Raw genomic sequence first — 12914 nt, 5'->3', positions numbered from 1 at the left:
CATATCTCGGCATAGTTCTCGCCATCCACTTCACGATGCCAAGAGTTATCCTGTCATGGATATGATCAATAATCATTTAGTCCCTCAATCTAGAGCCATTAGTTCTGCGTTTATGCCGAAATTCCCGCTTCATCGTGAAGGCCAAAGACCTTATCTTGCGATGATCAAAGACAGATCTCGGCTCTACCCGCAAGACCAGGAACAAAACGCCGGTTCAGGTACACACAACTCTATCGCCACGCAATCACAAACGAATTATTCTTGGCCTTTATGCTTCAGGCAAGGTTCGTAATAGTCTTCGCCGTCTCATCTGTGTCATTATACAAAACGTGGCGAAAAGTGAGACATTGTCATCTGCATCCAGCCAGTGGGTCACCCGCAAGCAGCATCTCATCCGCATTCATCACCACCCCCAAGATGAACCAGATAAACCATATCAAGTTTATTAATAGCCCTCTGATGCGTTCTCCGTGGAGATAAATCCTTATACCACCCTTCCGAGACCAAAAATAAACCCTGTCTAAAAAAATGTCATTTTGTTTTACCTCCAAACTCCCGGGCTCTCGTCCTTTACTCTCGTTCAAGCCTTGAAGGCTTTACTCACAACATGGTAGCAATCGAGCTGTTCCATTATCATCCTTCGTTTATTCTTGCTCTTGTAGCTCTTGGTTTGTTTTCTGCTTCGACGGTGGTTTGTTTGTTACAGATGATGCGAGGTAGGACTTCGTTTTTTCTACCGTTTCTTTTAGGCTGTGCAGGTAAGTTAAACCGACTCCTGGGATGGACAGAAAAGTGTGAGTGGAGATAGAGTGCTGACTTTTGTAGTTGAGGCTGCTGGATATGCTTGTCGTGCTATATCAGCTTCTGAATCACCAGACTGGAGTTTCGTTCCTCATGCGATTCAGACTTTTGCGTTTCTTTTGGGTCCGAGTTTGCTTACTGCTAGTATCTATATGATTCTGAGCAAAATCATTATTGCTCTAGATGCGGATATCTATTCACTCGTTCCGGTTAAATTCATACCCAAGGTCTTTATCTTTGGCGATGTAATCTCTCTGGCAGCCCAGTTCACAGGTAAGTCTGGCTTCTCCCGTCTTGATCGTATACTCATATGAATACAGGCGCTGGTTTCTTAATTAATGCCACTTCAGTCAGTCAGCAGAGAACAGCCCAACTTATCATCATTGGTGGTATGGCTTTTCAGATCTACTTCTTTGGCTTTTTCACATCCGTCTTGCATATTGTGCACAGCCGCATTATCGACAATCCAACTCGTCAGAGCACCAATCTTACCATACCTTGGAAACGCTGGATTATCGTTCTTTACATAGCTTGTGGACTTGTAATCGCTCGATCAGTCTACCGAGTAATTGAGTATGCCACTGGTCCTCTTGGTATCCTTCAAGCTACAGAAATCTACTTTTACGTCTTTGACGCAGGATTCATCTTCGTCGTTACACTTCTTCTCAACATATTTCACCCAAGACAGTTAGCTACAACTTCAACAGATGATCTGAGAGACATTGAAACTGTCATCGTCACTCCTTCTAAACCACCTTCTCGATATCAGCCGCCTCGGACACCACCGAAATACCTGCAGCCACCGCCATATCTCCCTTCTTATGCGAATCTCAGGAATCGCGGGTCTTACTACCATTATCCTCAGTCTCCTTACAGAACTCAGTCTTATATACAGTATCCACCTCCTCTGCACTACTACCAGCAGAGAAGACCACCAACACTGGCCCACCATCGTCCACGGACTAGCAGAACTTACAAGAGCTTCAATACTTCTTTGAGCTCTGCATCTAGTGTTGTCAGTATATACAATCCTCAAACTGGCCAGTATGAGCCGTTTAGACGGTAGTCGCGGTGATACTTAACGTCCAGGTCCATGGTCCGGCTGGAATATTCTTGGTATATACAATGTCTATAGAGTCTATGTTACTTGGCAGCAACTTGCGTTGATCTACTGCCGTTCTGTCCTTATCTATATATTAAACTTAGATCACTCGAATAAAAACTGCATCCGCTCTCGTCTTTCCTGTTCTCTTGGTCCCAACACCGATAGCGAGTCCTCACTCTCACCCTAACGTCTAAACCTCCTCCAAAGTCGCATCATCAACAAAGAAAGAAAGTCCTGTGCACGAACTCCTAATCTGCACACTCGGTCCAGCTTCCCACTGAGCCTGCGTCCAAGTACACGTCACACTCGCCAAAGAAAAGCCCCCCGTCTCCGTGATGAACCCAATTGAACTTGTTGTGCCCGATCCAGTGCCATGACCACAAGCTACAAAGCGATAACCGCAGTTGATGGTACTTGTTATCTTTACCCAGGCAGAGAACTTGTAGCTCTTGCCGGGTGTGATCCAGGTTGGGTCGATGAATTGTCTGGAGCCCATCATTGCGCTCATTGGAGCGGAGCCGGTGAAGTAGCCGGATTGACTGCCGGTGTGGAGGTCGGAGGATGATGGGGATAGGGTTCCGGACATGACTTCCCAGGGGACGACCGAGGTGTCCTCGAAGCCGGGATTGCGCACTCGGTTACTTGGGATTTCGGGGGCAGATGTTGTTGTTGTTGAGGCCTCGGCGGTCGTAGTCTCACCCAAGGTCGTTGACAAGTCTGTTGTCGCATCAAGTGTAGTCGTAGGCTCTGCACTTAAGGTTGACACCAAAGTTGTAGAGACAGACAAGTCGGAGGCTGATGCGGTCTCAGAAGCAGTCAACGTTGTGTCATGCGAGATGGTGGATGAGCCTGTTTCCACCGAGGTCGCTGCCGAGGTTTCGATCGAGAAAGATGCAGACTCAGTTTCGGTGCTCGTAGGTGCACTGGAAGTGACCGATGAAGAAGGCTTGCATGGCGATGCTGAAGCAAGCTGGCATAGCGCCAGCAGTAGTGCTGAGTGCGTGAATCTCATGGTAGTGAAGTCAGAACCAGTGCAACAGAAGAGACAAAGTAAAAGGGCAGCAATTAAGTCTATATTTATTCTTAACTTTGCATTCTTTCTTATTTGATTTCTTTCACATTAGTTACCCCTAATTAGACCAACTATTGCTTTGTACCTAGACTATTAAGCATAGCGCCATCACCAACGTCTACTTTTGTCCAAGGTGGAAATGAGCTGAACTTCATTTAATACTAACAAAACAACATGCTTGCATCGTAGTAAAATACAATTCTCATCAATCTCACGAAAAATATCCCATAATCTTCTGCATCGTAGTCTTCTCAACAACAGAATCCCCCGTCGCCTTGCCCCTCGAGTCCACAAACGTCGAAACAAACGTCTTACCCTGAATACACCCAACATTCGACTGTCTAATCTCCTGGCCCTTCCTCACAGCAGCAACCATGATGCAATTCGTCTCGTTGTTCTTAACACCAAGATCGAATCCAGTCTCGAATCCCAAAACATTAGCCTTTCCTAGCGGTTTGAGTGCTGTGCCTGGTTCCGCGAGGTAGATGTTGTAGGATTCTATGTCGGTTGCGCCGTTCCAGCTCACGAAGCCGAGAACAGTGTCTTCGCGCTTTTCGACGACCAGGGCGGGGGTCCATTTGGAGGGTGTGCCGGTCCAGACGTCTTTGAAGGCGCGATAGCTGGTGATGGTCTCGTCGTAGCCGAAGCGAGCTTGCCAGCGGAGATCGTGGCCGTCGTCAGGTCCATATTCGTGGACGACACCGCCTGCGCCCCAGCTCATGAATTGGTTTCCGTTGCTGAGACCTAATTGGTAACTTCCATACTCAGGTGAGATCTTTGCACGATCTGGTGAGAGTATACGCAAAACCTCTGGCTTCTCCTTCGGGTTCGGCGGCAGTTTCAACTTCAGCAACAGCCCACGAGAATACGTCTTTCCCAAATCCTCTAGGCTGTTATGATTGTCAAACATACTGAGAATCATCTCCCTCGACGTAACATTGTGCGCACGAACGTGATTCTGCCATCGGAACCGGCCATGGTGCGGTAAAGCGCCGAAATCTCCTCCCTTGGTATTCCCTCTCAACTCCCAAAGGATCCTACCATTTGAGCGTGAGATCAGATACACAGACCAGAAGTTTCGACTGCTGATGAGGAATGAATCGTGGTTGACTGCCTGTATTGAGCTCAGGTGGAAGAAGTCATATGGACTCTTCGGCCCGCCGTAGCCAGAGGATGAAATAAGTGGAAGCATGGAGTCTTCAGGCCAGAAATGGTCGAGGGCGCTCCAGCTGAAGAGAATCTCCTGCGTTTCGATGTCGATCTCAAAGAATAGAGAGTCAGTCACGAAGCCATGTTCTGAACCTCCCATTTGCGTGAGGTTATACATAGTCGTGTTGTAAGCCGTCACGAGAATAGTTCCTCGCGTGGTCAACTCCTGTTCGTGAAAGTCCAGCGTGCTGAGGAACTTTTGACCGTACATATTGGTGATGATCGCATCGAGGTGAAGAACCGTCTTTTCGTACTCGCTGTTCATGACAATGACTTCTCCAAATCCATGGCTCATTTTTCGCGCACCGCGCCAGAGTGTAAGGTACTGCTCGTTGTGAACTGTCTGTACGCGAAGACCCTCAGAATCGTAGGGTGTTTCATCATGAGCATATATCATCTCGGCGTTCTGCTTCATGATGAACGAAGCAGCTTGCACAAGACCCCTCTCCGCCCCGCTTGATTGCGGTGTGATGAAGACATATCCCTTTGCGAGTTCTTTCCCATTGGGGTTCCATTCAATGTGCGGTGGTTTATGCGGCGAGCTCTCGAACCGACGATACACATAAGTGTGATCATTCTTCGGCCTGACGATGTCAAAGTTACTCCAAGAACGGAACGTCTTAATTCCCTTCTTATCAACACTCGACTCGCCAGTTTTCTCGTCCTTCACCACCTTAACACCCTTCCCATCTTTCCCATCTTTCCCATCTATCACCTTCTTACCTACCGGTATCGCTTTCGCATCGTTCGTCTTCAATTTCGTCGTCGCAGACTTAACATCATCCGTAACTCCCGGCACAGAGTAAACATACCACCAAAGAAGAATATTTAAAGAAATAACCAGAAAAACAAGTCTTTTGGCCCAAGGGGAGCCCGATATGACGACCATGATGTTACGATTGCACAAAACAAAGCGCAGATCGTAGAGGACCCTGGGGGTCTATAAGGCTGTTTTATGCCCTACGCAAGGGAGTTGTAGGCTGACATGCAATTCTTGTAATATTCATTTTTTCTGGAATGAGCCCCTGTCTTGGAAGCATTCCTGGAGGTGTGGTGCAAGGGTCGAAGGATGTCTCCCTTGGGAAGATGGGACGGTGATTGGTGGTGTTTCAGTCTGTGGACAGTAGTGGAAATAGAGCTGAGAATAAAGAAATTCGATAAATTGCATTGTGTACTTGTCCTTATCTATGGCTGCAAGATTATTGTCGTACGGTTTTGATTATTGAGAAGGTCAGTTGATTGAGAGGAATAATGAGGTTATCGCTGAATATTTGAGTCAACACCATCAAGTCGAGTGTTACGGATTTCTAGTATCACGGCAACTGGGACATTCCCGACCAATGGTTGCCAATAGGTGACAATTCCTGCTCAAATAAACCTGATACACTATAAAGCCACATGGCGGTCATTAGCCAAGAATATTGGGTCGTCAAACAATAGTGTGTTGATATTCGACTCTTTCATGTCAACGCGATACGGACCTTCCAGAATCGAACTTGTTGTCATATCAATATCTCAGAACAATCCGGTCACAATCACACTTGTTAATTCATAAAGGTGATCATCGCGATCGTGCTGACTGCAAGCCTTTGCCATTCGGACTGCGCGGCTCGTTCGGTTGGCGATGCTTCAACTTACAGGTCCTTACACAGCGCAATGAGGTCTGGTCGCGCAAGTCCTCAGTAACTTACTTTCGGTTATCAACAAGGCCGTACTATTTCCTCGCTAGTTTGAATGTGTCCGTTCCCAAAGATCACAAGATACACTATCCACTATAAAGCAGACCGACTAAGGTTCGTCTCTTAGACGACCTGCCCATCCTAAATCCGTGGCTGAAGCCCATTTCGAGTCACCTTCATCTAAAGCCCCACGAAATCAGGTCTCATGTTACGAGGATAAGACCTCGTACGTTTAAAGCTTGGTAAGTAGTGTAAAAGGCCGAGCAACAGTGAGATCAAGACCAACCCTCAAAATGAGACGAATACCGACCTGTCGCTTCCTGCGCTCTTATGACCAGGTTATCCGACGTCTTCTTGGCTCTGCTATGCTGGAGTATAGCCAGAATTACAAGTGTGCTTATCATCCGAGAGTACACGCTGTTTGTTGATCGACATTGCGATGACACTTGTGGCACAGCAGCATCTCCCAGCTGGCCGGGGAGCTACCAAGAGCATCAAGGCCTGGGCTCCTCTCTTGATAATGGTTTCCGAGCTCCCCCAGCCTCGTTCCTGTAAAGCTCTGTGTTTCTTCCTTTCGAAGAAGAGGCAGAACTTTCATGCCCGGGCGATGAAGAAGCGGCTGGGTATGGCAGAGAGATTGCGCCCTCTCGACCTCTTCCGCACATGGCTCACAGATCTTGAAATATGGACGATACGACATCACTCACTATACTGAGATCTTCAGAGCAAGAATCTTGATCGTGATTATAGTGTCGCCCCTGCTGAACAGGCTGGGCGATTTTGTTGAGACTGGCCGTCGAGAACGTATTGCCATTCTCAGGTGATCGTCTTGGCCGAGGAGGGATTGCAAGGGTATCTCGTATCGATCGGGTTCGAGGAGTTCGTGAAAAAAGACCCATGGATCTTTCGAGGAAAAGAGGTATTGTTGATAGCGCTATGCAAGAATGCTCTGTTGCACTCGCCATCGCAACGGAGAGACGCGCTCGCGAAGCATTGTTACCGATGTGAACTTGCGAATGGTTCCTTTGTCTTTTCAACACGCCCAGTAGTCTTGCCAGTACTGCTATCAACTCTGGAAGCGTCGTAGCTTAAACCGTTCTGACTTGCGACGTCCGCGACCGTTTGTGCTATTGTGGTCGGAGCAAGGATGCACGTCATCGCCTTGGAGCTCTTCAGTGCCCATCTCGCGCAGGTTTGGGCATAGCGCACGCACGCTGACTATCACTGTATCATGTAATTCGCCGTTGGTATGTTTCTCGTCTTCGTGCGAATCGTGATTGAGGGCTTCGGTGGTCGACATGCTCGTTTGCGACGCGTTCGTTCGGCGCGGTCATTCTTGGACTTCGACTAGGTGGCGGCGCATGCTCTGCTGGATGTCGCGCTTCAAGCCCCCCTTCTCAGTATCGTTCAATACATTTGCCTGGCGCTTCGCAACATCGGCATTGTCAGGCCATACATGATCTCGTGCGTCAGGTTGGTTTGTTGCATCATGAAAATAAATAAAATGAACAGAAAGTTTGGCGGGGCCCTGAGCTTGAGGTGGAGGGGCAATGAGGGCAAGTCCTAATATACCAATTCTACGACAAAGCCAACCATAATCTTTCAAAAACTCGTCAAGTCTAGATTCATATATTATTAGGTGACAGAATATCAGGTCGTTTTCTGGTTCATTCATGCATCCGGCAAGTGTTTATTTGCCGTGCAGGGTCGACATCGGCAAGTCTTCACGATGCCGATCCCACCTCCGAAATCGCATCACCGTCCCGGAGCTTCCCCATTCGCAAGCAGCCGTAATTCCTGATACTGTCGAAGCCAAAAATGGTAGATTATTAAGAAGAATTTGGACAATGTCATGCACGCCCTATAGATTCAAATTTATATACCTTCAGTCTCAAGTTCCCCTGCAGGCGCCCTCTTATAACTCATTCAACGACACTGTAGAGGACGAGATACAACCAGGTCTCCACTTAGAACAGCCAAGAGATAGGTATTACTTAACCATCTCCTCCTCAATCACGAAATTTGTCTTTCAGCTCAAACAAAACATCTCAAACTCATAATGTCTTCCAACGGAGCTGAACGTCTGGCAAACAGAAAGCCCATCAAGAAACCCGTCCCAGCTTATCTCCCATCCCCAGGCTCAGTCCTTACCGTTGATAAGGCCTTGTATACTTCAATCCGCGAAGCACCGCGTGAACTAATCGAAGAATTCACTCTACCTATTCGATCTGGAAAAGCATGGAAAGCCCCGGCGGGATGTATCGTCAAGATCAGCACGCCTGAGGGGCCGCAGGTTGGTAAGGATATCTGGGGGTGAAGTGAGCAGAGGATGAGTTAGATACATGAGCTTCACTTACACAAACAGGCGACTTGAATATCTGGAACGCATATAACCCGCGTGAACGCTTCTGGGCGTCCCGCACCAAACAACTCCACGCATCACACGTCTCAACGTACGACCGTCTCTGGTCTACGCTCCCCTACATGCGTCCCCTGGCCACCATAATCACCGACACTTTGGACTGGTATGGCACAGATGAGCATGGGGGTAGAGTGCACGATCTCCTCGGCACGCGATGTGATCCGTACATCAACACTGTTCTCAGCGGAGGACAGTATAACTTCCAATGTCACTCTAACCTCACGCGCGCGGTGCTGCCTTATGGTTTGAACGAGGGTGATGTTCATGATGTTATTAATATCTTTCAGGTCACGGGGTTGGATGAGCAGGGGAGATATTTTATGAATCCTTGTCCGGCAGAGAGGGGGGATTATATTGAGTTTTTGGCAGAGCAGGATTTGCTTATGGCTTTGAGTAAGTCGAATTAAAGAATGATAGGTCTTGAGCAGTGGTTTGCTGACTGTTGTAGGTACTTGCCCTGGTGGTGATTTATCGCTTTGGGGTTTTGGGGAGGATAGTGAGGAGGAGATGATCAAGTGCTGCCGACCTCTCAAGGTTGAAGTTTATCGTCTCAAGGATGAGACTCTGCTGCAGAAGGGTGGATGGAGACCAGCTGAGGTTTCTGGGTATAAGGGACGTCATGGCTTAGATGTACCGCTTGGTGAGAACAGAGAGGAGAAGGCTTAGATAGACAGCAAACAATCCTATCTCACTATCACACAATTTCTTTTCAAGCTCGTATTCGACCCTTCCAACATGTCGTGTTCACTGAATCTTCTCAGCCTTGCCCTCAGCGCTAAGAACAGACTCATCACGATGCTGCATCAACGCAACAACCGCCCCTCCCGGTCCCGACAAAAGAACACTCGTAACAACCCCCCTCACAAGATTCGTCCTCTCCTCACCAACCTTCAACTCGGGCTTAACCTCCAACAACTGCTGCAGCGCCCACACAAGCGCCGCTACAGATCCCGTTCCAAAATCGTAGATCAAAAAGTTATGCATAGCCGCTGCAGCACTGGACATGGGTTTGTATGAATGAGGTGCCGCGTCGGGAATGAAGACTTTGTTCATACTCAATGACTCTGCAACGCCAGAGGGGAAGAAGTTTGGGAGGAGAGTTGCTGTGATGAGGACGGCGTAGGTTGTCATTTGGCCTATGACAGCGACGTTCCAGGCGAAGCTGTAAGCATGCGATAAAGCAGCCTTGTCAAGAATGACTTTTGGCTTATGCGCATCCTGTCCAACACTCAGCCTCTTCAAAATAACAGTGAACGCAGCTTGAAGCGTGAAAATGTAGACTGGAGCGATGGACCAAACGGCATTAGCCCACTGTCGAACATTGAAGTTCGAGAATGGATACGCCATGAAAATGCACGGCACAATGTATCCGAGAATAAATGAGGGAACGACAGTGTGAAGACACAAATAGTCGCGAAGATGAACACTCTCAGACCTTGATGATCCAGATGTGAAGATCAAGTGAATGAAAAAGTAAAGCGGTGCAACGAATCCAAACCCAAGACTCTGCACCGCAAATCCCCAAAAGACACCACTATATCATCAGCACACATCACATCAAACCTCAAAAGATCAAGACTTACTTTAGCACAACCGGACTCCAAGCAAGCACCCTCTGCGCTTCTATCAAAAACACCACGAAAACCGCAATCAACTGCGCCCCAAAACAAAACGTAAAAAGCGAAAGCTCCGGCCTCGAGCCATCAGTTACATTCGCCCAGATAACATTCGAAAAAGCGAAAAAGTCATCAAACAGCGGAAAGCCAGTGTATTGTTTAAGAAGTAAGCGATTAGTGTCGGGGAGAAAGCGTGGGAGGGGGTCGTGGGTTATGGATTTTAGCATGGAGGTGTAGCCGTTGCGGTCGAGTTGGAGAATGAGCGCGTCGAAACCGAAGATTGTGAGGATGGAAAGGATGATGAGGGTTGGGATGCGTGAGGGGAGGTTTGGAGAGGACATTGTGATTGTGTTTATTGTGTGAGTTTGTGTTGATTGAGGATGAAGAGATGATGATGGTGGTGGTTGAGGTGAACGTGCTGGATACAGTAAGCCCCATCAGGATCCAGTCAGTCATGCATCCATGGATGGATGGTAAGCAAACCAGATCATCACCATGACGCATTTGCAAGGCAGCAAAATGACTACTTCACATTCAAGAAAACATGTGTAACAAGAAATGCAGTTTGCTTATTGTTCCCACTCCGATGATAATTACAGTCCAAACAATGTTCATTTCCATCATCACAGGCAAGGTACCCATTTTCATCTGGACCGCCAGCGTCCAGCATCCAGTAGCTAGCTCCCTTCAAACGCACTTCCACAACCATTTTGAGTCAAAATAATACAATCAAATCACCAATTTCCATGTCTTGTTCCACTGTGATTCTTCATCGCTTCGTAACCCTTGAGCTGCTTCTAGTTCCGCTGCGAGCCGAAGTCTTTGCCTGAACCTTAGTTTTCGCAGCAGCCTTGGGCTTCGCCTTGCTCTTCGCCTTGCTCTTGGCCTGAACCTTGCCCTTGCCCTTGACTTTATCAAAATAGGCTTCGACGTGCTGGGGCGCGACCTCTTCGATGTAGTCCTGGGCCTCCCAAGTGTTTTCGGAATTGTCGTAGCCTACCCATTCCACCATGACCTCCGGTACGCCCTTACGCACGCGGTGCTTTCGAATCGCGAAAACCTGGTAGATATCGCCCTGTCGGTTAGGTCGCCCCTGGGGCTGCGAGCGCCAGTACGCAAAAAGCGCTTCCGGGTTATCGGCGTGAAGAAGTTCCTCCGGGATCCAAGTGTTGTCGCCATCTGTCCATTGAATACGAAGCTCGATTTTGTTCTTGGCCCAGCGATAATCCGCAATGCTCTCGAATTCGAACTCCTTATCGTCGTCATCTTGCGCTGCTTCCTCCTCAGACTGCACCTCTTGGGGCTTCTCTTCGGGCTGTTCCTCGGGGGTCTTCTCTTTCTGTGGTTTGCCATTTGTTTGCGGTTCTGTCACGCGCGAGGCCCTCGAGGATCTTCTAGGACTCTTAGCCTCGCTGCTTCGAGAAACTCCATTGATGCTGCTCTTAGGGGTCAAGGCTGGTGACTTGATGAAGCTGGTGGGTGGCGAAGATCCAAGCTCAACCGATGCTCGCCTTCTAGGGGAGGATCGGATGGCAGGCGACGATGCCACGCGTGAAATAGATCCATTAGACTTTGGTTTGTGTATCGGCGACGAGCGCGTAGACGTGCTGATGCGCTTCTTGACGCTGGGCGGTGGCATGGCGATGGTTTCTCGTCGTCGACTAACGACAGAAATCTCGGCGGTGTTATCGTGGTCGGTTGATGCAAGAGAAACGTTACTCAGACGCGAGCGCTGTTTTTGAGCAAGCAAAGTCAAGTCAGTGGGTGCCTAACGCTGGGGGGAGGTGCCAACTCATCAAGGCGCCTGCGCTGCGAAGTGCCGGGCACCTTCTAGATAAAACTTACGGGACTGCGACCTTCCGGCTCCGAAAATCTATCCGCAGCGCGTTTGGCAAGACGTTGCTCTCTAGGCGACAAACTCGGTCGCGAGGCGGTAAGGGGCATGCTCGAAGGTGGAGGTCTCTCTGCCGGCTGCTTGAGCGGTGATGACAGGAAGTTGAAAATCGCGTTCATGGTGACGGAAACACGGGAAGATACAGGAGACACAAACAAATTGAGTTGAAATGGTTATTCGAGCAAAACAGGAGCAACAAACGGAAGGAAACGCGGTTTGAAGCTTTGTCTTACGTTGAGTTGGTATTGGATGAATAAGTTAAATCAGGTTGGGCTGGGCTACACGGGTTGTTTACTTTTTTTTGTTTGCAGCCGTTGGAAGGTGCACTTAATGAGACCAGGACCATAATGCGCGGCGGGGGCTTTTTCGCATGAGCAAACGCGACAGGTGACACAATCAGACTAGCGTGGAGCTCCACCAAGAAAAGTGTCTGCATGCAAGCGCAACATTATCACCAATTATTATAAGACACATCTTTCAACCAATTGTCGGTGTCACCAAACGAAGACTGATTGAGAAAAGGCAGAAAATTCAGTTGAAATCATCAGGCTCTCGTAGCATGTTTGTACTCACCCGAAACGATATTGAGGGGTATCGAAAGTGACTCAAGGACACTCACACAAGGTTCGGTGAGACCCAGAGTCAATGGCCTCACAACATCCATCCATCGACAGCCCAACAACAGCAAAAAGAAAACACATTCATGACGACTCAAGAGGCTTCATGAGCAAAAGAAAGGGTCTGGCCGGGGATTGAACCCGGGACCTCTCGCAAGCTATGCTGTAGGGTTTTCCCTAAGCGAGAATCATACCACTAGACCACCAGACCAGATCACTCACGTGATGCTTGTTGCTGAACGAGATCGAGCAAGCAGAGATCATGTACGGACAGTGACGGAGACGGAGGTGAAATGGTAGTGCTTTGGGGTTTGAAGAGAATAAGGTGAATGATACAAGTGTGGATGAAGATCAAGTTGAAGTTTCGGTCTTGGTGGGCCGGAGTGAGATCCGGATGATTGAGAGAGAAAAAGGTTCCGACCTGTTTGTCTGTAGGGTAATTTTGGCATGCACCGTTGCAAGTAAGGATCAATGTTTGTCGCGTGCTCAGAGACAAGTA

At 48.5% G+C, this 12914-nt stretch overlaps 5 protein-coding genes and 1 non-coding gene across 6 annotated transcripts; 2 read left to right on the top strand and 4 right to left on the bottom strand.

Annotated features, from left to right (window-relative positions):
- Window positions 1-607: 607 nt before the first annotated feature.
- Window positions 608-1867, top strand: BKA55DRAFT_506358 (RTA1 like protein-domain-containing protein; the record flags this gene model as incomplete). Its single annotated transcript, XM_046187263.1, has 3 exons — window positions 608-758; window positions 826-1074; window positions 1122-1867. 3 exons carry the CDS (start codon window positions 608-610, stop codon window positions 1865-1867), a joined length of 1146 nt encoding a protein of 381 aa, XP_046052232.1.
- Window positions 1868-2096: 229 nt separating this feature from the next.
- BKA55DRAFT_506374 (ASST-domain-containing protein) lies at window positions 2097-5194 on the bottom strand (the record flags this gene model as incomplete). The annotated part of the gene is made up of 3 exons (XM_046187264.1): window positions 2097-2988; window positions 3194-4976; window positions 5152-5194. 3 exons carry the CDS (start codon window positions 5192-5194, stop codon window positions 2097-2099), a joined length of 2718 nt encoding a protein of 905 aa, XP_046052231.1.
- A 2731-nt stretch (window positions 5195-7925) lies between these two features.
- Window positions 7926-8954, top strand: BKA55DRAFT_687820 (uncharacterized protein; the record flags this gene model as incomplete). The annotated part of the gene is made up of 3 exons (XM_046199122.1): window positions 7926-8163; window positions 8232-8681; window positions 8737-8954. The coding sequence occupies 3 exons, from the start codon at window positions 7926-7928 to the stop codon at window positions 8952-8954; spliced, it is 906 nt and encodes a 301-aa protein (XP_046052230.1).
- A 78-nt stretch (window positions 8955-9032) lies between these two features.
- Window positions 9033-10245, bottom strand: BKA55DRAFT_506541 (uncharacterized protein; the record flags this gene model as incomplete). The annotated part of the gene is made up of 2 exons (XM_046187271.1): window positions 9033-9822; window positions 9872-10245. 2 exons carry the CDS (start codon window positions 10243-10245, stop codon window positions 9033-9035), a joined length of 1164 nt encoding a protein of 387 aa, XP_046052229.1.
- A 137-nt stretch (window positions 10246-10382) lies between these two features.
- Window positions 10383-12120, bottom strand: BKA55DRAFT_562689 (uncharacterized protein). Its single transcript, XM_046192318.1, has 2 exons — window positions 11750-12120; window positions 10383-11636 (listed from the first exon to the last, which is right to left on the bottom strand). The coding sequence occupies exons 1-2, from the start codon at window positions 11915-11917 to the stop codon at window positions 10674-10676; spliced, it is 1131 nt and encodes a 376-aa protein (XP_046052228.1). The 5' UTR covers window positions 11918-12120; the 3' UTR covers window positions 10383-10673.
- Window positions 12121-12535: 415 nt separating this feature from the next.
- Window positions 12536-12626, bottom strand: BKA55DRAFT_t115. Its single transcript has one exon. It is a non-coding gene; the product is annotated as a tRNA-Pro (tRNA).
- Window positions 12627-12914: the final 288 nt, after the last annotated feature.

Source organism: Fusarium redolens, assembly GCF_020744475.1.
Source record: "Fusarium redolens strain MPI-CAGE-AT-0023 chromosome Unknown BKA55scaffold_5, whole genome shotgun sequence".
In the NCBI taxonomy this organism is placed as follows: Eukaryota; Fungi; Ascomycota; class Sordariomycetes; order Hypocreales; family Nectriaceae; genus Fusarium; species Fusarium redolens.
The sequence above is the reverse complement of the archived record's forward strand: the minus strand, read 5'-3'. Positions and strand labels throughout refer to the sequence as shown.